Source organism: Polypterus senegalus, chromosome 1 (assembly GCF_016835505.1).
Source record: "Polypterus senegalus isolate Bchr_013 chromosome 1, ASM1683550v1, whole genome shotgun sequence".
NCBI classification, from domain to species: domain Eukaryota; kingdom Metazoa; phylum Chordata; class Cladistia; order Polypteriformes; family Polypteridae; genus Polypterus; species Polypterus senegalus.
Window position 1 is genome coordinate 104,463,230 of NC_053154.1, and position 27,362 is coordinate 104,490,591.

The 27,362-nt window shown below is 36.9% G+C and overlaps 1 protein-coding gene across 6 annotated transcripts in view; it reads right to left on the reverse strand.

The window, feature by feature from the left end:
• The window catches only part of myrf (myelin regulatory factor), a 161,702-nt gene that overhangs the window by 78,474 nt on the left and 55,866 nt on the right, over positions 1 to 27,362 (reverse strand). For 5 of the 6 annotated variants that reach the window (XM_039755349.1, XM_039755331.1, XM_039755357.1 and 2 more), the window contains exons 2-4: positions 12,419 to 12,506; positions 11,439 to 11,618; positions 8,190 to 8,251 (exon numbers count right to left, since the gene is read on the reverse strand). In XM_039755349.1, coding sequence (XP_039611283.1) covers positions 8,190 to 8,251; positions 11,439 to 11,618; positions 12,419 to 12,506 — 330 coding nt within the window. Of the gene's footprint in view, positions 1 to 7,862; positions 8,059 to 8,189; positions 8,252 to 11,438; positions 11,619 to 12,418; positions 12,507 to 27,362 lie in introns of those variants that run through there. The other variant, XM_039755366.1, reaches the window with a different exon arrangement.

The window sequence follows — 27,362 nt, forward strand, 5'->3', positions numbered from 1 at the left end:
TCTCACAATTCACACTACATGCCAGAAGAAACACCAAGCCTTGAAGTCCAAGAAACTCTCTACAGACCTCCACAATCAAACCCTGGCATAGATCAGGGCAGGGGTATACAACTATTTCTAAAGCTTTGAGTATTCCCAGGAGTACAGTGACCAGAACAATTGTGAAATAGAAGAAGTCTGGAACCTCTCCAACTCTTGCACTTTCATCCAAACTGATTAACCAGGCAGTAAGGGCTGGATTAGAATTTGATGTTATGTTACCATACTAAAGCTTTAAAAAAAAAATAACATCACTTTAGGAAACACAAACAATAATATATAACAATTATAATAAAACAGAAGGTCCAAATAAGAAAATTTAACTTTGGATGCAAAGAACAATTTTGATAACTTCAAAACTTACCTGACAGGATGAATCAGACAGAAATGAAAAAGAAGATTACAATTGTAACCAACCAAATTTACAAAATATGATTAGTTAAATTTGAAGACTATTTTTCTCAAAGTCAGAACTCATGTGAAGTTTTTTATGAATTCTGCATCCATTTCATCTTTATAAACAAGTAAGAAATGATCAATCTATGAATGAAGAACATATGATCTTTCCTCATACATTACATTAATACATTTGAAGACTAGTTTACATTTTTGATAAATTGTAGACAAAAACCAAAGTGAAAGTAAATTTTTAAGTGAAATAGCATTTAGGTTTGTACTCCAGTTTACTTCTACATGCTTATATGATGGTAGATTTTTGAATGTCACTGCAACGAAAACAAATTATCTAAGTAGGGTAAATATGACACCTACTGTATATTAAAGCTATCCTTAACAAGCCTTACACTAAATGTTTATAATTTATGTCATACAATGGCAGCACAAACATTAAGTTTTTAATTTTACATCATTTTGGATAACTATATGCTGTATATGAATGTATTTATAAATATTTTCTTGATTAAAATATTTTTCACAGAACTGACAATTTATAATTTTTGAAGATCAATTATTTTTTGTATAGGTCTCTGCAGTCCCAAAACATTTAAGAAATACTGCCATATACCATCTGTGCAGACCTGAAGATGGCAGTTTACAGACAGGGCTCCTTCCAATCTAATGGAGCTTAAGAGGATCTACAAGGAAGAATGGAATAAATTGCTCAAATCCAAGTATGTAAAGCTTGTAGAGACTTAACCATGAGGACACAAAGCTGTAATTGATGCCAAAAGGTCTTCTAAAAAGTACCAAACTAAGGGGTTGAATACTTACATAAATAAAAGATTTCAGGTTTTGATTTTTAATAAATCACTAAACATCTACGCAAACATGTTTCCACTTTGCAATTAGGGGTTATTAGGTATAGACAGATGGGCAAAATTGGCAAATTTATCAATTTAAAATTAAATTCACAACACAATAAAATGTGTAGAAAGGGAATGGTCTAAATAATTTCTGAATCCACTATAATCCGAGTCCAGATGACCAACTGCACATTTTTAAGATGTTCTTTCTGCAGAGGGTTTGACCCTGCATGACCCTTTCTATATGACCTTCTCTCAACTAGGGGATAGAAAAATAGGCCTGGTCTGTGATTTCTCAAATCCAATCTGATCTGATCCAAAGGCATTAAAATGCATGGTCCCACTAAGCAGACTTCATACCAAAGCAGGTTTAACTCAAGCTGCTCTTGGCCTTGAGATTTCAGAATTATTTGCATGTTAGAAACTAATCTGAGAGTACCTGCTATTGTTCCAGTCAGGCTTGGCTCATAGCCAATCAGATAAGCAGATTCCAATCTGACAAGTGGAGGACGTTTTAGAGTTTGGACTTTCTGGCTGATGCAAAGCAGGTGACGGGAGGAGTGAACTCCACTGTGGGGCTGCTTTATCATGGAGTGATGGGCCTACAATTCCAGGGGTGACAAACCACTATAAGAAGGCAGGGGTGAAAGGAGCCAGCTGGATAGGGGAACCAAGGAAAAGTTAGAAACAATGATATCACTTGTTGATGAAGTTAATCAAATCTGGCAGTTAGAGGTTTGCATAGATTTTGAAGTTTGAAGGAAAAACTTATCAGGAATCATGTTTCTGCAGAGGAAAGAAAAGCAGATCATGCTTAATTGTGCTTCACAAACAGATCAACTTACTCTTTTAGTTGAAATTGTTCAGTATGTGTAGAGAACTGACAAAAGCCTTAGTGTTTATGAATACTGTCCAGACCAAGTAAACCAAGGCTTTTAATCTCTGCCAGCTGTTTACAGTTAGCAGTTACTGAGAGGTAAAGAAGTACATTTTTTGTAGGAAAGCCCTTTAACTCCTTAAAGTCAAATCTCTTAACACAGGCTGATTCTCAATCAGCAGGACACTCTTCTCAAAAATTCATCATCAATAAAAAGTCACTATTAGATGAAGCCATTTCATATGTTTTAGTCACTCATACTGCCACATTCTACATCTGTATTGTCAATGCAACTTCAAGGTATATGAAACCCTTATTCAGATTGCTGAATCTACAATGTCAGATTTTTCCTTCTTATATGTCATTATAATTATGAGTGAACATTCAATGCCTCTGTATTTGTTGCTGCATTTTTATGATCAGTCTTAATGACTGAGATCTAAAATGCCAGATATTTTTGACACCACTCTTTCAGTATTACAGCTACTCATTATCATTATTTGTATATTTTTTGTCTAAAAATATTGTTTGTCTTCTGCTCAACAACATGATCCTTGTCAGTCAGGTTTAATTCTTTTCTTTTGCATTTATATAATGCTTTTCTCACTACTCAAAGCGCTCAGCAATTGTAAATTAAGGGCCTTGCTCAAGGGCCCAACAGAGCAGAGTCCCTTTTGGCATTTACGGGATTCGAACCGGCAACCTTCCAATTGCCAGTGCAGGTTTGAATGATATTTACCATCTATGTATTTGTTCAGCTTCTAACAAACCTCCACATTAATTTACTTTATTTTATGGTCATTAGGATTAAATGTTTCTGCTTTTCTGTCACTGCTGCACTTATTAACTTCACCAGCCCACTGTTATGCAGCATATAACTGCATATATATAACAGGATGATATACTTCACTCATGGAGTCTGTGAACCAACTATAACTGACTACAAAGCAGTTACTTAAACGATGGCACTTTTTAATAAGGGAGTGGACTTATGGTTCAGATAAATGTATGACAGCAAGTGATTTGCTTTTCAGGAAATCCCAGGGACTCTCCAATACTGCATTTAGTAATCATGACATAATATGTACACAAAGGTTATGTCTTGTCAAAAGTTGTATACCTGGTCAAACCTATTCAACATTACCTTGCTCTTCTTAAGAATTACAATCACCATCTCTAGCTCTTGATTAATTATCTAAAATCATAATTTAGACAGTAGTAATTTTAAATTTATTCCAGCTTTTTTTTTTTACTGAATATGTTTTCTCTTTTTAAAATGAACAATTGCTGCATGTGGAAATTGAATTCCTTTAGTTCTTCTGAAGAAAAGAGTGTGGAGCAAGTACATGCCATAAATAAGGTCTCTGTGTGATCATAACTGTTACCTTTCCAAATATATTAACTGCATGAAGATAAGTGCAAAAGTAGCATGATTTCAAAGACGATACAATTTTCCATGTTTTAACTCTGTATTTAGCATTTATATGAAATGACACTCATTAATTAACCAATTAAAAATGGTAAACTACCAGTTCCTAAAAAATTCAGGGTACCAGCTAACTGGTACAAAGTCATAAAATGAAGTATACCTATCTGTGTACCTGCTGTCTATTGTGACTAAAACATAAAAACAAAAAACATTTTCCATAGTATTTTGTATCTTAACGTTATCACTATTGGCAGCTGTTATTATCATAATTTTCCATCAAAGTTGTACGTTATTCAAGCTAGAATTCATAATCTTTTGTCTAATCAAAAATGGTAAGCCAAGAATTAAAGGGAGAGAATTAAAAAATCAGGAGCCTGGAAATCAAAACAGGACTACTGTACACACGTATGAAGGGTCTTATTTAGTTATCTGCAAAACCTGAATGTCAATGCATTTAATGTATGGATCTTGGCGCTCCTATGGTATTCACTGTGCAGTCTCTGGGGACCACTCTCCGTAGCAACTGTTATTGCATCTTGACAATGAAGACACAAAATGATGGTGCGCCCAGAAGAAGCAATATCGCAACCAATATGTTATAAAATAATTTTTAATAGCTGAACACAAAGTATAGAAACCAGATTAACTGTCAGGATATAATTTTATGCCACAAAAAATCCATAATGAGATTGACAAAGTGCTAAAGACAAACCTATAAGAAATTTTAAAACTTTCACTTGTAATTAGTGAGATTATGAAAAAGTATTGTGAATCTCACAAACCCAAGAAATAACTTATCTGAGGCACTGGCATTGTCATATTCAGTTTAACCCAAAGAAGCCAAAAACACTCCTGTCATTCTAATGCATTCTAGATCCATTCAAATAGAAATGATAGAAAATGATCCATACATCTATGATTACCACCATTTTTTTCTTCCCAGAGACCTAATATCCAGCCCTGGGTTTCAATCAGCCTTTTAATATGGAATATCCTTTTTTGAGATCTTGTATACTGTGCCTCGTCTCCACGTATATTACTGCATATTATTCTGAATGTTTTACTCCAGAATAATAATGCTCTGACATAATTCATAACCCATACACAACTGTCGTTCATCATTATAACTGCTGTGTAAATATTCACCAGGCACTTAACACACATGCCTAACGTTTATACATTTGTAAAAAGCAGTGAATGTGCATGGTTCTATGACTTTACTAGGATACCACCACACAAATGTTGGCATCTGTCACTGAAAATACATGCTGACAGCTTTTTTCCACTCCTTGTTTTCTCCAATAGTCAGTTTAACACTATATCAATTTTACATTCATTCTGAAGAAATTACAAGATCAAACAGTCTTAAATAAATAATGCAACTGAGAAATTATATTGTATTGAACAAATTATCTAAAGGCAGGGATGGGGCAATGCATGGAACAGTAGAGAAGCTAATCAGTCAGCCAGTCAGTCATTTTCCAACCCACTATATTCTAACACAGGGTCATGCTGGAGCCAATCCCAGCCAACACAGGGCGCAAGGCAGGAACAAATCTCGGGCAGAGCACCAGCCCCCCGGAGGGCACACACACACACACCCACACACCAAGCACACACTAGGGACAATTTAGGATCATCAGTGCACCTAACCTGCATGTCTTTGGAATTTGGGAGGAAACCGGAGCACCTGGAGGAATCCCACGCAGAAAACAGGGAGAACATGCAAACTCCACACAGGGAGGACCCGGGAAGCGAACCCAGGCCTCCTAACTGCGAGGCAGCAGTGCTACCACCGCACCACTGTGCTGCCCCTAGAAGTTAATCACCAAAACCAAAATGTCAGGTAAATTCATCCATCCATTATCCAACCCGCTATATCCTAACTACAGGGTCACGTGGGTCTGCTGGAGCCAATCCCAGCCAACACAGAGCGCAAGGCAGGATACAAACCCTGGGCAGAACGTCAACCCACCGCAGGGCGCGCACACACACACACACTAGGGTCAATTTTAAATCGCCAATGCACCTAAGCTGTATGTCTTTGGACTGTGGGAGGAAGCCGGAGCACCTTGAGGAAACCCACGCAGATATGGGGAAAACATGCAAACTCCACGCAGGGAGGTCCCGGGAAGCGAACCCAGGCCTCCTAACTGCAAGGCAGCAGTGCTACCACTGCACCACTCCTAGAAGCGCATTACCAAAACCAAAATGTCAGGTAAATTCAAAGTCAAAATTCATAGAAGGATACAAAAAAAAATAATTCTTAGATTCTGCATTTAGTCATTGACATCTGCTGTGTCTTTCCTTTGTATTGATGCAAAGTTCAGTGAGCAGTGCAAGTGGGCCACTATCTTTTTTTTTAAAAGACAATGTGATAAAATCATGCAATGCCCTCTAAACTAGCAACTTCTAATAAACAAAATGAAGACACCTTAGAAAAACAATGCACGACACAGCAATATCCATAAGAAATACCAAAGACAAGGTGGTAGGACAATGACATCTTAAAAATAACAAAAATGAACAACATTAACAACAATAATAATTGTTCAAAATGGGCAAACAAGCTTGTAACAGCATTAAATAATAACATTGTAACAATCAGCCATAATCTTAAATGTGGCTGAGCAGTGGATACAGCAAAGCAGTACAAAAATATGACCAGGAAATGTAAATAGAGACAAGATTTATCAGAAAACAGACAGGGGTCTAAACCAGAAAGACAAAAAATAAGTCAGAATGACCTAACAAGAAGCAAGCTTAAAAATGAAACTAAACCAGAACATCAGACGAAAATCAGAATGCAGTGAGCAAAACAAAGGCTCTAACACAGGTTTTCTTGGTAGAGCCTTGTAGCTAATTTTACCACTTGGAGGAAAGAGACAAGAGTTTTTTTTTTTTTGTTTTTGTTTTCTTTTAAACACATAAATCTTCACTTCTATATGCAGAGGTGTGTGTTAGTAAGACATCGTCTTAAATGGGAATCCCTTGATGAAGGGCACTACCAAGCCTTGGGGTCACATGCTTAGCAATTGTTTATAACACTGACGACAACAACATGGCTATAACCAATGAATAGTAACATTGACAACATTTAAATCAGAATGAAAAAATAAGTTGTAACGTTTTAATTATAGAAATGTATTTTAAGACAGGAAAATTAAAAATATAATATTTTTTCAGATGTCAGATGTTCAGATGTTTTCTTTACTCAGTTTAATCATCCAAATCTTCCAGTACTGGGACAGCCACGGTTTGGTAGAGGATCAGCAACAATGAAATTCCATGAGCAAAATATAAAAAGCCAAAGAAGTAATGCCCTTTAAAAAGGGAGGCTGTGGAGCAACACAAGAATGTTTTTTCCAGTGTTCATTTATCATGAAACTGTCACTGTTATTAAGAACCAAAATGTGTTAAACAAGTAAACATTCACCTTGCTAGCTGTGGCATGTAGCCCTGAAATTTATCACTCATATTCTGATGTATTTAAACAAATACATATTTAAATATGTAACATTAATTATTGATTTACTTAGATGACAGTCATAGTCCACACCCTCCTGCCTCTCCCTGATGATGCAAAAATCTCTACCTGGAATTCTTTCTAGATGTCTGCATCTTTCCCTTGTTCTGCCATCTATTCTCCAGAAATTTATTTGACAAACAGTTTATCGGCATGTAGATACGTTTCACAGTATTCTTTCATTCACTAATTTTCTAAATTTTCTTATGAACATATGTAAAGAAATGTTTGTAGAAATTAAAAGATTAGAGAGCCCAGACTGTTGCTAAAGACCAGTATGCTTAGACTTCAAACTGAGAAAGATTTTGAAGGCTTAACATCTGTTTAGACCTTCACAGGAGGAGGCCTGCATCCCTAAGACTTATATGATGAACACTAAAAACCAAACGGCAGTCACTACTGGGTAAATCTACCAAGCATAAGAGTAAACCTGGTCAAGAGAGTTAGATGAATCACATTGTCCTTAGGAGTTAATCTGTAGAAGTAACATTATAACTTGACAAAAAATGTTGCTTGTGCGATTATTCTCCAAAAATTGATCATAAGAGCATGGAGAAGGTGCTTCTCTTTCTCCTTGCAACTACAGGTGCTGTTGACCACAACAAATGAAAATGCAATATGCATGTAAACCTCCTATGCTTATTTATGGGATTTAAAATCTTTCTTTATTGTTATTTATAGATAAATTGATTCTCTCTTCTTCTTTCTAAGTAAAGAATGCATACTTACCCAACTTTTATAATATACACAAGGTCCCAGCACTTTCATCAGCCATGTGTGAAAATGAGCATTACATTAATATATATATATTTTTTTTTTTCATGTGGATGTTTTTTTTCTATATTTTTCTTTGCCCTCAACTTCTCGATCTGCACCTGTAGCCATTCCTCTTGCTGTAGGGAACTGAATTCAATGTGAAAAAAGGTGTAGGAGCTGGCATGTTTACAGAAAGATAGTGCCCCTACACAACAGACCCACCTCTTCCTGAAAGCACACGTGGTGCTTTATGAAAATGGCAAATAAAAAAAAATCAGCGGACGCCACTAAGGAACTTACCATTCACTTGCTGGGGGGAGTATGGTTCTGAACTGGAATCAGGAGGAGATTCTGGTAAAGTGCTGAAAAATAAAAATACAACATAGAGATGGTTTGTTAACTGTGGCTAAAAATATCTCTTTTCCTTATTATACATGCTGTTATTATACAGTAAGTGCTTTGGCAAAATAAAATGTACTGTCATACCAATAATTCTGTTTGTAAATTTGAATTCGCAACTGCACATTCTTTCTAAGTTCACTTGAGGTCCCTCCAGGTACTGAAGTTTTCCCAAAAATGTGTAGTATATGCTGATCGTCAAATTCAGACTGCACTTGTACATACAGTAAATGTGTGGGGGTGTTATTAGTGCACTGTGTAATATCTCAAGTCTCTATCTGGATAGGCTCTGACCACTGTGATCCCTTAATATTTATTGAATGAGTAAATAAAAGAAGTGGCACAGATAACCTCATAAACTGAAATCTTTCATGAATGTGAAAATTCACAAACGAAAAGACAGAAACTGAAAGGGCAGTTTGTATTGGGGTTAACTTAAACTGTTTGAAGATATGCCAGTTTTGCACACAATGATAGCTGACATCTCTTCCCGATTTTCTGCCAGTAATGTTGATATAATTGTGACATGCACAAAATCCTTCTGTGGGCAGACCAGAGGTAAATTCTGTTTGCCCCCCAACCCCCATCCTTTAAATAGCCAGGTTTGAGGGCATCAAGGTTGTACACCTTAGCTCACGATGTTTAACTTTCCTTTAGCAAACAGAGAACGAATAGAGCAGAGTCAAGAACAGAGAGAGGGAGAAATGAAGTAGTGCAACAGAGGGGGTGTGAGCCTGTGAGCTTACCTTGCGTGGCTTATGCAAGTTTCCAGTCCCCAAGCATACATTCAGCCACCTGCTGTAGCTTAAGGAATAATAGGAGCTATGGCAGTTATGTGTGTTTAGCATTACAAAACATACATGATTAAACTTAGGTTCTAGAATACCACATGTGTTGCAGCTTTTGATTCCAACTATCTTAGCAGTCAGGAGTTGATTGTCAATGTTAATGGAGTATGGCATTTAATATGATTACTCATTTCTGCTTTCTTCGGTCTCTTCTTAAATTTACACTGTGTATATTACTTTTCTGACATTTGGAAAAAATCTTAAATCTTCAACCTTTTTCTGTCACTTCTTCCTACACTGTTTAATAAAACTGCTGCTTCACAACAAAGAATTACAGGTGAAATGCTCTGAAGTTAGATGGTTATTTGTACCTCAATGCTGGTTGGCTACTGGAAAAGGCAGAAAGATTAAGAAATTAATATCTTGACAAAAAAGTGGGCAAAAATGAAGCAAAAATGTGATCAATGAATAGACAGTAAAAGAATAGTTCCGCAAAAACATAAAAACAGTGAATACTTTTATGAATCGCATAAGCAAATAAAACCCACGCTCTTGGCAATTTCAGAGATTGCAAGAGGCAAGTCATCTGATTATATAAGCAGTTCTGCATGGATGAAGAATCTGTGGCACTCCAAGTTCATGAATGCCTACTTTAGTTTAGTTTAGACACTTCTGACACTACAACGTTATCTATCCGTCCAACCATCTTCCAAACCCGCTTATCCAAAACAGGATCATGGGACAAACACATACACATACACACACAAACAAACAAACACACACTATGGCCAGTTTAGCAAAGCCAATTCACCTGACATGAATGTCTTTGGATTGAGGAAGAACAGGGGAGCACCTAGAAAAAACCCATTCAAACAGGGATATTAACATTTTCTTCTTATAGTTGAATTATGTTCACTCATGAATATAAAAAGAAGTACATTGTTAAGAGGGGTTGTAAATAAGTAGATCTCTAAAAGAGAGATAAGTCCAATTGCTAGCCATTAGGTTTATAAAAGTGGACATTTTCCCTCTTCAAGTGTACTGCATCTAGGCTATACAAATGCCATCTACACATCTGCCCTACTGCTAGATTACTATTCTGGTTATTTTCCAAATATACTGTACCAATCTGTCTGAAGTACATAACTTTGGAATAAAATTGAAAACATACCTACTTGGAAAAGTCAATGCACAAATGGGGGAATTTGTGACAATACCTGAAATTTGAATTACAGTCAAATAACAACAACAACAACAACATTTATTTATATAGCACATTTTCATACAAGCAGTAGCTCAAAGTGCTTGTAATGTAATAAATGTAAATGTAATAATATTTCTGACATTTATTTAATAGGATGTTTAAATAAGGCTAGGTATGCTACTTGTTCCTGATTCTCTGGGAAGGTATCATACTTGTCCTAGAACACCTAGGAAGGTATATTACTTGCCCCAAATCTCTGGATACTTGGGCAATGAAAGGAGAAGACCGAATTTCTATTATGAATATTTAAATTTAGGGTTTCCAAGATCTCCTTTACAAACTTTTTTTCAAGGTCAGGCTATGTTCGTTAATTTGTCACACACGTGCATGTTGGAGGCAACTAAAGGGCCTGAGTAATTGTAATACCTCCTCCGATCAGGGGGTGGCGTAGTGTGCTGACTATCTTTCTCAGTTACTTGCAGACCGTTCCTGCAAAATCCCACCAGTTTCCGGCACCCTCGATGACGTCACTTCTGGGTCCGGCCCCAGAGACAATGTTACTTCCGGTCCCGACAACACCACTTCCGGACCCAGAGAGGATGCCACTTCCAGTCCCGGCAACATCACTTCCAGTTCCAGCCCTAACAATGACGTCACTTCCTGACCGGGCCTTTAAAGCCGCCATCTTTACTGTCTTTGATCAATTTTGTTTTGGACTCTTGTGAACATTTCTGTTCAACTATGTCAATTTTAGCAGCCAGGATACAATATACGGGAGGTTGTCCCAAATCTTTACCATGTCTTTTGGCATTTCTTATAAGTTTTATGATTGGATGATATTTTAATTAACTGTAATCCTGTGAGATATAGTGCACTCAATATCAAATTTGATTCCTTTTAGTTTTATTGATGCTTTTGAAAATTCGAGACAAGTACATCTTTTATTTTGGCTTGCTTCATCTAGTGGATTTGATGACCAGTGCTTTGAGAAGGGTTTGGTTTGTTGGGTATGTAAACCTCTGTAAGGACTCAGGGCTCAACTGCTGCAGTTGGGTCCAGAACCTCTAAGATCTTCTCAGTATCATTCTTATCCTCAACTTCACTAAATATACATAATTATTCCTTGAATATCTCTGCCTCCACATTGCAAGTACTCACCCGGGTGCGTAGGGTCCCTTGCGCTCACTCTTGACAGGAGGACCAGCCACCATACAGGAGTATGCCTTGTTAAGCTGGCCAAGGTGGGGTGGAAAGGCAGACAGACAGGCGTTAGGGTGTAGAGGTGGTACACCCTGCTGAGTGTGAGGGTAGCCTGGGGGTGTGATCTCGGGGAAGCAACTGTAAAACAAAAAGTGCAGGTTAAATGAAGGAATGGCACTGATGCTGACATGGTCAGAGAATGTATTTCTTTTTTCAATGGAATTCTCCAGAAGCTGCATTACGTTTTTCTGGAGGATTTCATTCTGTTTTTGCTTCTTGTTGAAAATTCCTAAGGACCATACTGAGTGGCTTCACTAAAAGTTATTCCTAGGTATTACAGAGAGGTTTCACGCTCTATGCACTTAGAGTTCATGCTGACTTTATTGGAAGCCCCTGTATGCTGAGTGTGGGAGAGAATTCCTTCTTCATGACTTTGTGTAAAGCTAATGAGCACAAAAGGGCTGGCATGGCATTGGGACAGTAAGGGATTATTGAGGAACTTTTGTTTTAAGATAAATTCTGTTTTTAAGTTCCTCTTCTTTTCAAACATAGAGATAAACTTCAATAAAATTCTTCAGATAGCTCAGATTGTCATATAAATCCAAAATACACCACTTTAAATGAAGTAGAAGTGGGAGGAATGAGGTCAGCATGGAGCAGGGTGTCTCACTCTTAGTGTATGCAAGAGGGCTGGGTGACAGACAGAGAGTCTTGGGTGTCTCACTGAGAGTGCATGTGGGAGGGCTGAAAAGGGTGGGGGTATCACCTGAGTAGAGGGGGTTGGAAAGGAACAGTCTGAGTGTGTGTGTATTTCTCTGTCTCTCTCTCAATCTCTCTTTCTCTGTGAGGTTCGATATGAAGGGCTGTGTATGAATTTACTTACATTTTGTATGTTTATTTCATTTGCCTGTTTTGCCATTTCGTCTGCAAACACTTACATATCTGGCGAATCTTCTTTGCTGATGTATTCTTCCAGAATGCTGGTGTCGATGTTTGCTGGCTCCAGAGCCCCGTTGATGTCGTGACCTGCACAGAAAGACAAACTATTTGCATAAGAGTACACACCACCCTTCTTCTGAATTTTTCCTCCAGCAATTAGATGGCCAGTATTTTCTGATTGTATATTGATGCTCTCACCCAACTAATGCTGAAAACTGACTGTGGTAGAGGCTTAACTGACCATACCACAGTGAGAGTGCTGAATCCTGTTGTCAAGTGAAACAGATTAATTTGTCATGCTGTCCTTCCTGGGTGTTGAACTGAAGGAAAGAGGAGGGGTGTGTGGGTGTGGGGTGGGGGTGGGGGTTGAAGTTTACAGAGTGGACTTGGCTTCTGGCACATCATCCATTACTTTAAAGCCAAGCTTCACTCTGAAAGCCAATGAAGATTCAGCAAAAGGTTTGGTAATCATAACAACCTGTGGCCAGGGAGCTACACGGCTGGAATCCACTGGATACAATCCAGGATGAAAATCACTGCCCAGCATTAACCCTGTTACTGCCACATTTGAAGCCAGTCTTCTTGGGCCTTATAACCAGGAGGCTAGAAATGTTCAGCCAATAGTGTGTGTGCCTGTCTGGATATTTGAATCACTTCCAAAAACACTCTACTTCAAATTACAGACTGGTGTCACTAATCTCAATGTCTGAATGAAGAGCTTGCAAACACACACACACACACACACACTCTACAGTTGTACAATGGGACATACCAATAAATTCAGAGTTAAAGTATGTGTGCGAGTGAGTGTGAATGAGATGTGTTTGGGCAAGGGTCTCTGCAGCTCCCCTGAGAATGTTTACAACTACACTCTCAGTTACGATGTGTGGGAGAGTTCAGTGTCACCCAACGTGTAAACCAAGATATCTTTTTTAAAAGGTCAACTGCACATGAACCTTTCTTTTAGTGCCAGTTTTCTGAAAATCATGCCAACATAAAATGACAACTGCACAAAATACATAATCAAGCAATACAATACATATCCAATTACATATTTGCAAAAATATTTAAACAACTTCTCAACTGTTAACCTCTTAGGCTGATCACACTGACACAGCCATCTTATTTAAATAGTATAGAGAGAGAATATTTCTGAATGCTGCTTTAGACTCCATATACAGTATACAAAAGGATGTTGGGATTTTATAACAACTTGACCAGTTTCCTATAAATTCCAGTGATGACTTACAGCACCTCAAAATAAAATGTACATCACGCCACAAGCAACCTTGAATCCATAGTTTGAACTGCATTTTGGTCTCCACGGTCAGTCATTTATTTGAATAAAGGTTTATAAACCTACCTGTGTAATCCTGAACGTCACATGCCTATATGGTTTGAATTGTCACTCCTTTATAAGCTCATCTGCTTTCACTTTTGCCACCATAACTCTGACCTTTATTCTGATTGGTTCATATATGATAATCTGGTGCATTATTTCCACCATGGTTCTTGCTTGATTAACACACTGCTCCTTTTTTTGTTCATGAATACAAGACTCTTGATCATCCTTCTGTTGTTAGGAATAATAGTGTATATGTAGGGGGTCTCTTGTCCTGGTCCGTAACAAACAAAATATATATATTTTTTTATTTCTGGGACACCCCTATTTAATGAAACTGCAGGAGGAAGTCATATGAGACCACTGTCAAACAGGAGTACTAATGATATGGTCCAAAGCATCCTTGCTGTCAAACAATCCCTAGCCTGTGAAGCCCCTAGCTGGGCTCACAATGGGAACCCTTCTGGTGGGCTAACAGCAGAAACAATATACAATAACAGGTCTCTCCAGCTGCTTAAACACAAAGAGCAATTGACATGATCTGCACAGAAAAGGATCTTGTGCACCAGCTTCATACTAATTGTCGGATGTGTCGTCTATGCATTGCACTGTCCTGAAAAGTGACTGTCTGGTCATACATCAGCATTGAGACTGGCCTCCATGATATACGTTTTTTATTACATAACAGGAAAATGAAGGCAGTATAATAATAAAGCTTCAAACCACTGGAAAGATTAAGTATAGAATGAAGGTTTTAAAGCATACTAAAAGAGTGAAAGTATGTGATAAGCTACAAAGGAAAGGGTGAAATATCAAGGTTCAAAGCATCCAAAAATTGAAGTAAAGTGCAGTATCCAAAAACCTGGGAGGGCCTGGGCAAAAGAGCAGAAGACACTGAGAAAAATTTCTTTCATGAAATCTAGCAAGTGGTTAAAATGAAAAACCCTAGGAACCAATTATTGGCTGGAAATAAAATTATACACAATTTTCATAGTAAATTAGGAACATAAAATAATTGGTTTTATGACCAGAATATAGAAAAATGTAGATTGTGAATCAATACACTAGCCTGGTGCAAAAAGGTGAAATTTATATCCTCTGGGTATGTCGCAGGTGAGTTTTGATTCCTACGTGTTTTAGTTCTAGTCATACAAGTAAGGAAGACACCAGGACTTTTCTTCTTATTTTTAACAAAGACCTCTAAAAACTTTAATTAAAATATGTTTTAGTAATGCCGTAGGTGTCTTGACAGCCAGGTGGAGGGTCTCCATGTCTGATAAGCTAAGCTATCCTAGTGAAGATAAATACCATTCATTTTTAATCCTCTCCATCTTACATGTTCATCATGCTACCTTTAGAGAGAAGTTCATCTCGTCAGGTTTCCAGCCTGCTTTGCACAGGAGTCAGCTGTTTGGGATTTGATACTCTGGATAAGCTGGTCAAAGGTCCCTGAGAAAGTTTAAAGGGGCAAAGGAGGCAGACAAGCATTGGAGTGATCACTTTATGAGGTGCTTACTGTTTCTCTGAATGTCACATGTCCCTGATAGAAGTCTGGGATTGTGTAGGGAACCCTGATAATAGGTTTAGTGGGAATTTTAATGCTTAGTCTCAAAGGCATAGAAGCAGATTAGCAGGGTGGTAAAAAAACAGTCAAACGTCTATATACCCAGACATGTACAGTATATATATATATATATATATATATATATATATATATATATATATATATATATATATATATATATATATATATATATATATAAAGTATATATACCCTCACTTTGTATGTAATACCAATCTTTAAAATACAGTGTAGTTAACAACATTGTTTCTTAGAAGCCTACAAACTTCTTAGAGATGCATAATTTTATTGTGTCTACAAATCTGCGTGCTGAATTTCTGTGGAATGTTATGATGATGGGTCCCTGATTGACCAGATAACTCATCTCTCACCTAGTGTACTTCTCAAATTCCAAAACCTTTTGTCATCCTGCTCTGGCTCAAATACCACTATCACACATGTTAACCAATTGGGACTGCGAGCACAGAAAGGCATTACATGTGATACATTAGTTACACACTCGGTCACAGTGGGAAAATTTAAACCTGATTATCAATTCAGAAAGTTTGAATATAGTATAATGAGGGTAAAGCGTGTAAAGCAAATGTTTGGGACCGGAAAGGAAAACAGCATACAGAGAGAGAATCAGGAGAACTTTTGTACATTTTGAGTTTGCAAGTATACCCCTTGTAAAAAAATATTGGAATTCATGAGTCACCTCATGCAAGAACACAGGGAACTACTTTACAGAATTGTAGTAATGGTGAAATGAATAGAGTGTGATATTTACATAATAAATGTGTGCAATTAACAAAAAAAGGCATTACTGTATGTGTGGTAATTAAAAGGAAAAAAACAATGAAGAAGGACATACACAATTTGTAAAAATAAATACAAAATACAACACATAAAAACAGTACACTTTTCATCAAATATCAGTTACCAATATGGTGTCGATATCATGTTATTTAAATGTTATTTTTAAATAGTTCAAGTACCAACATTCTAAAGAGCTGTTTTTACACTATTGTCATTCACTTGTGCAGTGAAAAAAATACAACAGCTGGACTAATGTATACTAATCAGTTAGTCACTCTTTATTATATTGAGTGCTGCTTTGTTGTTTGTTCATCTCAATTAAGTGTAGTTATCATTGCTTTCCTGAATTTACAGTCACACACACCAGCGACTTTAATCATATCTCTCCATAATGAGGCTACAGAGCAATAACACGATTTAACACCCGCTTAAAGTAATTATTTCCTTTGGTTTCTTGGTCAGTGACATATACTGTAGATCAGCTATTGTTTTTATTTGATAAGACGGATTACAATGAAAATATACAGTAACTACCAGCCAACCCCAAATGTACACTTAAAGAAATGTTGTTACTATACATAGAAAACAGCTAAAAAATCATTTTTGTGAAAAATAAAACAAAAGAAAATCAAGAAGTAGACAGAAAACTTTTCCCACCTTTTCGGAAATGTGTGTACACTCACATTGCATGGTAGTATATGAAAACAAATTCATTTGTGTCAGTTTCAAGAATTTTAAGGTTATACAAACCAAAAACTGATCTACTTTTAAAGGGAAACAAAACAATATTACAAAATGACAACATAATTTCTTATTTACTATTTACTGTTGGATTTGATCACACTTCTTAATCATATTTATATACTGATGATCAATTTAGTTTAGATTAGATTAGATAAACTTTACTAATCCCATGGGGAAATTCAGACATATGTACAGTTACATATGTTTGAGCATTGTGACCTGTGATAAGACAAGCATACCACGCGGTTGAAGTTTGGGGCACTAACTGGGTGAAACTCTCTTTAACATTTAAGCAAAAAATAACAGCTGCCCGATGGCACAATATAAAAGACTGCCACTGTTGCCTAATAACAATGTTCTCCTTGAGCAGTTTTCTGAATTAGATAGTGAACTCCATTCTCATGTTCAGGACCCAATACACACCTTCATCTGTTTGGCCTCTCTATTTTATAGCACTGAGGCTGGAAGGGGCAGGGTTTCCAGCTGAAGTCTAAAGGCAAAAGAGACAATGTAAGCAACAGCACCCCCTCTTGTCCTAGTGTGGAATTGCTTACCTTAGCAAAACCCTGAAGTTCATCCCCAAGAGCACAGACAGGACAGCATACAGCTCATTTATAAATTTGGCCTCTGGGGCTAGCTGGTACTGTTCAGAAATAAAACAAGAGCATCCTCACACTCCCAAGACCAACTCTATCCACTAAAACTAATGCTTAGCAGTACACAGGTTCATAAAAGTCCAGCAGTTCAACCTCCTGAAAACTACACAAAGCAGCACAGTCCATCTGCACGTAACTGACAGAGAATGTTTCAATGAAAGCTTGAATAAGAACCTTTCAATACCAAAAAGTTACTATTCTTCACCTGGAAGGCTCACTTGGAATCGACCAACCCAGGTGTTTGAAGGTGCAGCACTCTCACTTCACACAGCTTGGACTATTGCCTCACCCTGACCACACAGGAATGTGAGGAATCCCACTGTTTGTGTTAGAAAGCTGCTCTCTCTCTATATCTTTCTCTCTCTACTGAAACCCACCCCCACCTCTTGTACTATTCCCCCACCCAAAGCCTGGCAGAAATAACTGGAATTATTGAGAACAGGCCTCTTTGTCAAGAGCTTGTGCAACTGTTGAGCCATGAAATCCAGCTCCCAGTTATCTACTCCTTGACATGCTGAGGGATTTTTTTCTTACCTCCAGTCTGTTCCTTTGTCCAGGGTCAAGTTCATTTTCAGTGTGAGCAGAGTGGGTCAGAGACATGGAGCTGACCTTGTGCGTCAAAGCACTTAGATTCAACCCCAACTGCTACCTCACTACTTGTCGGCCCAGCACAACTCTGATTTATGTGAAAGCTCCCCATTCTAACTACAAATATCGTAATACAGAACAATTCACTACAGAGTAGCAATGAAATGCAACATTTAGGAAAAAACCTACACAAAGTAAAAGCAACTAACATATACAGGACAAACGTTTGGCTAGAGCAGTAGTCCAGACAAAATACAATTTGAGTCACAAGTTTACATTCTAACCAAAAAACTCCTTGTTTTAAGCACTGAATTTGGGGGTTCAGCACAGGGGACTCTGTTGCAAAACTGAGAAACCTAAAGACAGAGAAGATTAGTTGTTAATAAGAATTTCTCTGCCTACTTGAATTTGACATGTGATTTCAAACTTTTAGTGCTTTCTAAAATTCTAACCTAAAACACTGCTACCTTATCAACTCTGGAATTACTTCCTAAAAACTAGCCCTTGATCTCTAGGTGCCACCACTTTGTAATACTATAACATGTAATGTAACACCATTACATAAAACGATAATATGAGTAAAAGTTTTTGACAAGATTAGTGTGTTCAGAACAATATATCTTGTCAATCTTTATTCAACTAATATTTGCAAAATATCATTGACATTTGAATATAGTATCACCAAAGAGCCAAAATTAACCATAAAAATGTAAAGTTATTCCATTTATCTACAGTTCTTGGCGTGCACTAATTGTTTTGCAAAAAATAACCAGTTATCCTTGCTGTCTGTTAATCCAAGCCATTCAACCATCACTGACTGCAGTTCTAATTCTTTTTATAATAGTAAATGGTAATCATGTAGTTGTTCTACCAATTTGTAACAAACAGTACATAACCAGAATAGACTGGGCTATAGCAGCCATATTTACAGTGATATTTCTTTAATTTGATAGTAAGAAAGTATGGTTGAAAAGAATGACTAGTTTGGCAAAGAGTAGTATTGTGAAGGACAGAGATGAAGAATGCCAAGCAGGAGAAGTTCCTCCCACCTGAATAAACACCATCTCCCTGCCATTGTGGACAATTCTATGAAAAATTGCTAAATCAGAATTGTTGACATTTAGATATAAAGCATTTTAATTATCTATTTTATTGTAATAAACTAAAAGGGTTTACTAAAAATGCTTTTGCATAAATTTAAATTTATGTCTTATGTTAGGTTAATTCTATCCTTTTCATGTAATGTTAACTCTAATAATATAACACAGAATGGACAAAGATTCACTTAATCCTCACTTTCTTTTCTTACACCATAAAAGGAGGTTTCGGAACACAGCAGTCAGTGCTTTACTTTCTCAGTTCAAAAGAATACATCCAATTGAGAGAATTTTAAGATGTTGACAACTACTATTATTTCTACTATGGACTATATTGATAACCACATAACTGTCACAGATCCCTTTTTCCAATAAACCTATAGATTGAGTTGAAATGCAATGCCTCCTGGTAGTTCTCATTTTCCACAATTGGTGCAAGACAGGAATGAACCTTGGATTTGTGAACTGTTTATGGCAGGTCACAAATGTACACAAGTCTGTTCACCCAAATTGGATCTTTATGGAGTTGATTGTTACCCAGAGAAACACTGACAAAAACTTTAAACTTTATCACAACGTGCATACTTCATAAAGACATTGACCTGGACAGGACATGAACTGTTCCATATTTATGCAAGTAAAAAATTAAGTGTCTACTTTGAAAATTATGTAGAGCAACAGACAAACAGTTAGAAGTAGATGGTTAATACAACTGAAACAAAATCTTTAATGGCTTAATAGTTTGACTGTCTAGAAATTTATATAATTACTGGATGAAAGGTTAGGGTTATTGATTTTGATAATATTTTTTCTTGTCCTGAATCGAACATTTCAGCTAAAAAAGTGTTTTCTATAATATACTGTAAAAATGAATACATGCATGTATCTGGGTTTGGGTTGCTACTACAGTGGCTTAAAAGAACATTTTTCAGAAGCAGATAAAGAAACACTGGATAGGTACAGTACATCATTTATCAAAATCCAGAAAACATAGTAAACAGCCATGTTATTCATGCAATTGATGTGGTGGCTCTGCACTTGCAATCGGAAGGTTGCCGGTTCGAATCCCGTTAATGCCAATAGAGACACTGCACTTTTGGGTCCTTGAGCAAGGCCCTTAACCTGCAATTGCTGAGTGCTTTGAGTACAGTGATCCCTCCTGGATCGTGGGGGTTGCATTCCAGAACTGCGAAAGGTGAAAATCTGCGAAGTAAAAACCATAGGTTTATATTGTTATTTTTATATTGTCACGCTTGGGTCACAGATTTGCACAGAAACACAGGAGGTTGTAGAGACAGGGACTTTAAAACACTGCAAACAAATATTTGTCTCTTTTTCAAAAGTTAAAACTGTGCTCCAAGACAAGACAGAGATGACAGTTCCGTCTCACAATTAAAAGAATGCAAACATATCTCTCTCTTCAAAGGAGTGCGTGTCAGGAGCAGAGGATGTCAGAGAGACAGAGAGAGAGAGAGAAAAGCAAACAATCAAAAATTAATAGGTGCTTTTAAGTATGCGAAGCACTGCCCGACAAAGCAGCAAAGGGAGTAATGTGAAGGTAGTCTTTCAGCATTTTTTAGAGGAGCGTCCGTATCCTCTAGGCCAGTGTGCGAACAGCCTATCTGCTCACACACCCTCCGTCAGGAGCAGAGAATGTCAGAGAGAGAAAGAAAAGCAAACAATCAAAAATGAATAGGTGCTGTTAGAGCTTTTAAGTATGCAAAGCACCGCGCGGGAAGCATATCGTATATCATTGAGGAGTTTTATTTAATACATAATCTGTGCTCTGATTGGGTAGCTTCTCAGCAATCCGCCAATAGTGCCCCTTGCATGAAATCAACTGGGCAAACCAACTGAGGAAGCATGTACCATAAATTAAAAGACCCATTGTGGCAGAAATCCATGAACCAGTGAAAAATCCGTGATATATATTTACATATGCTTACATATAAAATCCGCGATAGAGTGAAGCCGTGAAAGTCGAAGCACGATATAGTGAGGGATCACTCACTGTAGTGAGAAAAGCACTATATAAATGCAAAGAATTATTATTATTAATTGATGATTAACCAATCGCTATCCAGCTGTTGCGTGGATGCAATGATCACAATTCAGATACCGTGATATACAGTATAAGAGTGTGGTAATTATTCATTCAATCATTATTTACATAATAAAGACTCTTTTTTAAAAAAAAAAAAGGTACTCGTTCTTGTTTAAGAATTAGAATTTATGACTTCAGACTGTGATTTCTAGGTTTTCCCTATTAAAAACTGACTAAGTGAACAGCCCCTGCTTATACTATTACTAATACTATTACTATTTACAGGAAATAAAACTATGAGTAATACTCTCTCTTCTTGAAAGATATCCATGTTTGTCAGATATACATTTTAAGTGCCCCCACTTTTTCATTTATTTTTAAATTAAATTATATACTGTCCTCTAGTGGGGGCAAAAAACATACTGAAGTTGCCTTATTTTTACAGTATACAGATTCATACAGCAGACAGAACAAAACAGTCTGAAACTGCACTGCTTTAGGAAATCATTAACACCGTATATGACTCATTACATGGAAAAGCCATCCATATTGCCAAAATGTCTAGGAAAGCAAAAAGTAAACTATGACAAAATGTCATTTTTAAATTTGGAAAACAAAAAGAAACTTTTCCCATTGCAGCACACCAGATGGAGGCTCAGCAGCTGAAATACTGAGCTTCCTTCTACAATGAAATTCATTACCTTGCCTTAATGTCTTCCAGACAGAGAACCCAATCACAAGCCTTCACATTGTGTGTTATGAACCTTTGGTTGGGCAAATATAGGGTTGTTGTTTCTGACTTTTGAAATTTCCTTTTATTGTTATGACAGTGATGGTTTCCACAATTGAGTGGTAGGGATTCATTTGCACGGTAACCTTGGTTATAGTTGCCATATTCATGATCCGTCATCATGATCCAGCTAGGTAAGATGGCAGCTTACATTAGCTTGTTATCCTCTCATTAAACGTAAGATAAAAAAACAAAGATCTCAGTTATCAGTTAGGGTAAAATAAAACAGGTTAGCCTGAGGACGTTTTTGCTCTGGATCCGGTGCTTATGTCTTGTGTTTTGGTTTAAACGCTCAGTTATGTTTGCTACTTTTGGCTTTTCTTAGACAGTTGCCTGTTTTCCAGATACTTCTTAATGAACCTTTTGGATTCCTCCATTTTCCATTTTTTCACTGCTGTCTCTTAAGCCATTTAATATCTATGACTACTCCCTCTTACTGGAATGATCTTAATATGGTGCAACCTCATAATGATTTGTTGACTGCTACACTTCATCATAAATTGATTTAAAGCAGGTTATTGATATCGGTCAATCAGACCATTTCCTTCTACTATTTAATATTGAAATAGAGCTAGAAAACACTCATGAGAAGCATTTTGTTAAAAAACGCTTCTTTGACTCATCAGCAGCTTTAAAGCTTACAACTATTCTAAGCAATCAGTCCGTTTATAGTGCCAACTATAATAGCGAGGATAATGTAAATAGTAAAGTGGAAAACTTTAATTCTAAAGTAAGAGCTGCTGTTGACATAGTTGCACCTGAAAAGACAGTTAAAAAATCTTCTAGTATTTTTATTCCATGGAAGACCCAAAGAGTGTCTGATTTAAAAAGAACATGTCGTAGAGCTGAGCGTAAATGGAGGAAAACTAAACTAACTATCCATTATGAGATATTGAAGGCTAAAATAACAGAATACAATAACACTGTCCGTCTTGAGAGGCGCTGCTATTTCTCTAATATTATAAATAACAATGCTAGTAATCCCAGAGTCTTATTTTCTACAATTGATCGTCTGTTAAACCCAGGTAACACAAAGGAATGCCCCCAGAATACTTCCAGTGAAACCTGTGAGAACATTGCTGTATTTTTCAATCAAAAAATTAATGATATTAGAGATAACATAGTATATCTCCCCAACACTGCAGAACCTCCAAAGCCCCGGTACTCCATTATAAACAAATTAAATTCTTTCACCAGGATAGATTTACCTGAATTACATAGTATAATCTCTCAACTGAAACCCTCCACCTGTGTCCTTGACCCAATACCAACAAGGTTTTTCAAAGAAATATCAGGCGTGCTAATTGACAATATTCTGGACATAGTTAATTCGTCATTAGATACGGGGGTCTTTCCAGACTGTCTTAAGACTGCTGTAGTTAAACCCCTGCTCAAGAAAAATAATCTTGACCCTCTGCCTTTGAAAATTTTAGACCCATCTCCAACCTGCCCTTCTTAAGTAAAATTCTAGAGAAGGCAGTCATTATGCAGTTAAATGACCACCTAAATAAACATGCTATTCTTGATAAATTTCAGTCAGGTTTCAGAACAAATCACAGCACAGAAACTGCACTCGTTAAAGTAGTAAATGACTTGCGGTAAATGCAGACAGAGGCCATTTATCTGTTCTCATCCTCTTAGATCTGAGTGCTGCATTTGACACCATTGATCACAATATTCTTAGAAATCGCCTTAGTCAATGGGTGGGCCTCTCTGGCAGTGTCTTAAATTGGTTTGAATCCTACCTGGCAGGTAGAAAATTCTTTGTGAGTTGTGGTAATCACATCTCAAAGACACATGATATCCGATATGGTGTTCCACAAGGCTCTATCCTGGGTCCGCTGCTTTTCTCAATCTATATGCTTCCGTTAGGTCAGATTATCTCAGGTTACAACGTGAGCTACCACAGCTATGCTGATGACACACAGCTGTACTTATCAATAGCACCTGATGACACCGACTCTCTCAATTCACTAACACAATGTCTTACTGGTATTTCTGAATGGATGAATAGTAATTTTCTCAAACTAAATAAAGAGAAAACTGAAATTTTAGTAATTGGCAATAATGGATTCAGCGAGGTTATCAGAAATAAACTTGATGCACTAGGATTAAAAGTTAAGACGGAAGTAAAAAACTTAGGGGTAACCGTTGACTGTAATCTGAATTTTAAATCGCATATTCATCAGACCACTAGGACAGCATTTTTTCACTTAAGAAACATAGCAAAAGTTAGACCTCTTATATCATTGAAAGATGCTGAGAAATTAATTCACGCTTTTGTTTTCAGTAGACTAGATTACTGTAACGCACTCCTCTCAGGACTACCCGAAAAAGACATAAATCACTTGCAACGAGTGCAGAATGCAGCTGCTAGAATCTTAACTAGGAAAAGAAAATCCAAGCACATTTCTCCAGTTTTGATGTCACTACACTGGTTGCCTGTGTCATTCAGGATTGACTTTAAAATACTGCTTATGGTTTATAAAGCCTTAAATAATCTCGCTCCATCTTATATATCGGAATGCCTGACACATTATATTCCAAATCGTAACCTTAGATCTTCAAATGAGTGTCTCCTTATAATTCCAAAAGCTAAACTTAAAAGAAGTGGTGAGGCGGCCTTCTGCTGTTATGCACCTAAAATCTGGAATAGCCTGCCAATAGGAATTCGCCAGGCTGATACAGTAGAGCACTTTAAAACACTGCTGAAAACACATTACTTTAACATGGCCTTTTTATAACTTCACTTTAACTTAATCCTGATACTCTGTATGTTCAATTCATAACAATAACTATTTATAGTGGCTCTAAAATCCGTACTGACCCCAACTCTCTCTTCTGTTTCTTTTTCCGGTTTCTTTGTGGTGGCGGCCTGCGCCACCACCACCTACTCAAAGCATCATGATGCACCAACATTGATGGACTGAAAGCCAGAAGTCTACGTGACCATCATCATCAGGTCCTTCCATGAAGACCCTAAATACAAAGAGGACTGTTCGACTTATGTTAGGTAGATTGCCCAGAGGGGACTGAGCGGTCTCGTGGTCTGGAACCCCTACAGATTTTATTTTTTCTCCAGCTCTTGGAGTTTTTTTTGTTTTTCTGTCCACCCTGGCCATCGGACCTTACTTATTCTATGTTAATTAATGTTGACTTATGTTTATTTTTTATTGTGTCTTCTATTTTTCTATTCATTTTGTAAAGCACTTTGAGCTACATTTTTTTGTATGAATATGTGCTATATAAATAAATGTTGATTGATTGATTGATTGATTAAGCTTTTATTTTTATTGCTGGTGTGAATGGTGAGTTGTAGTCAAATAACTATGGTCCTCCAATAGATTTACCTAGGATTTCATTCACATCAAAAAAACTGTACATAGCAGTAATACTATTTTGACACTACCTAACATCACTCTGCCGAAGCTGTAAAATGAAACGCTCAATACAACCCTGGATTCTGACATTTACAATAATGCCTATCTTTCATTTCTTCCGTCGTCAAAGAAATAACTGCACTGACAGGACAGTTTATAAGCCCACTTAGTCATATCTAGTGTATGTAGATGTTGCTTTTGTTTTAATTTAAACATGCAACATTGTCATGATCAAATGGCACACTGTATATTATTCCATTGCCAACTGTCTACTCAAATGTAAAGTCATAAAGATCAACCTATCAGTTTTTTTTAACCCTATTCAGTTCAGGGAAGGACACAGAAATTCGGTTCATTATCCAGGCAAATCTGGTAAAAAAATAACTGAAACCATCACACTCATGCACAATTGCACTCAATCATACTGGTCAAATCTGAGTCACCAGTTACTTAAGTTGCATATCTTTAGCATTTGTGCACTTGCAGAAAACCCACACTGACATGAGGAGAACATGGAAATAAACACAGTAACCTGCAACTGGAAATGCAAGACTCTATAGCTATGAAACAGCAGTGGCAACTATGGCATCACCAGGTTTTTGGTTTCATAAACATGACTAAGAAATTTCTTTTGTGTTTGTGTGCAGTCAGTTTTGTACGGAAGCCGAGAGAGAATGTGCAATATCATTATTTTTTAAATTGTTTTCTCGAGATAACGGAGATCTCGAAAAAACAAAAGATTTTATTTTCTCAAAATTATGAAATAATTGTATCTAACGTTTAATGTTTAGCTTATTGAAGCCACGTCCTGTTTGAAATGGCAGAACAGCAGAACTGTATTGATCAGCATGTCAGATTTTTGTTCAATCAAGGGTTGACGCAGGTTGAAATATGTTTATATCTTAGTGTAGAAAATAATTACATTAGTGTCCACCATTTAAGAAGACAGTTAGCAAGGCTTCAGCTGTATAGGCATCACAATCTAAGTGAGCCTGATGCCAGGAGCAAAGGTTAAGTTTCGTTTTCTCGAGATCTCGATAAAATTAGTCTGTTATCTCGAGGAGACAATTTAAACAATAACGATACTGCACGTCCTCTCTTGGCTTCCGTAGTTTTGTACTCACATCCAAGTTAGTTTTTTCTAAACAGTGCCTATTATATTCTAGATTCGTCTGGCTAACAATATTCAAGACAAAAAACTCCATCACTTTATATAAATGAATACAAAAAAATAAATCACCACCCCAGGCCTCTTCACAACCAGCTCAGAAATAAGGATAATATTGTCGGCCCTCCCTTAGACTACACTTCACCATTTCACATTTGATTCGAAATCAATCTGATTTTTTGTTAGTGAGTGAATGGATCCAAGTGAATAAGTTTAACTAAAGATATTCTAGCAGTTTCCTGGCTCACAACTTTGAAAGCTTTAAAAGACCCCACATCAGCATTAAAATCATCTTTTGTCACCCCCCAGGTAGTGTAGCAGTACCAGATTCAGTGAGCTATAATGGTGAAGAAGGCTTCAGGTTCATTTTACTAGCTTAAAGGCTCCATCTGGCTGATAATGTAAACAGTTATGTCTTTTAACATCACCATTGACCCTGGGAGTGATACAGTAATTCTTAGTGAGAAGACCAGTTTAGGTCTTATTGCTTGAGTCCAAGATATACAATCTTATACCATTGATGTGAAAACTTTAAACTAGTTTGAATACAATTCAACTTCAGTGCTAAAGAGCTTCCTGTACATTGCATTTACAATAAATACAGTGCATAGGTTTAACTGCATTTTACCTTTAAACAAACAACTACTAATCTTTTATTTCACATGTGGTACTGAAAAGTAAAAATACGTTGACATTTTTCCCCGAAGTTCCCAATAACCTACTGCTTTTCGAATTGTAAAAGAGAGAAAATTTG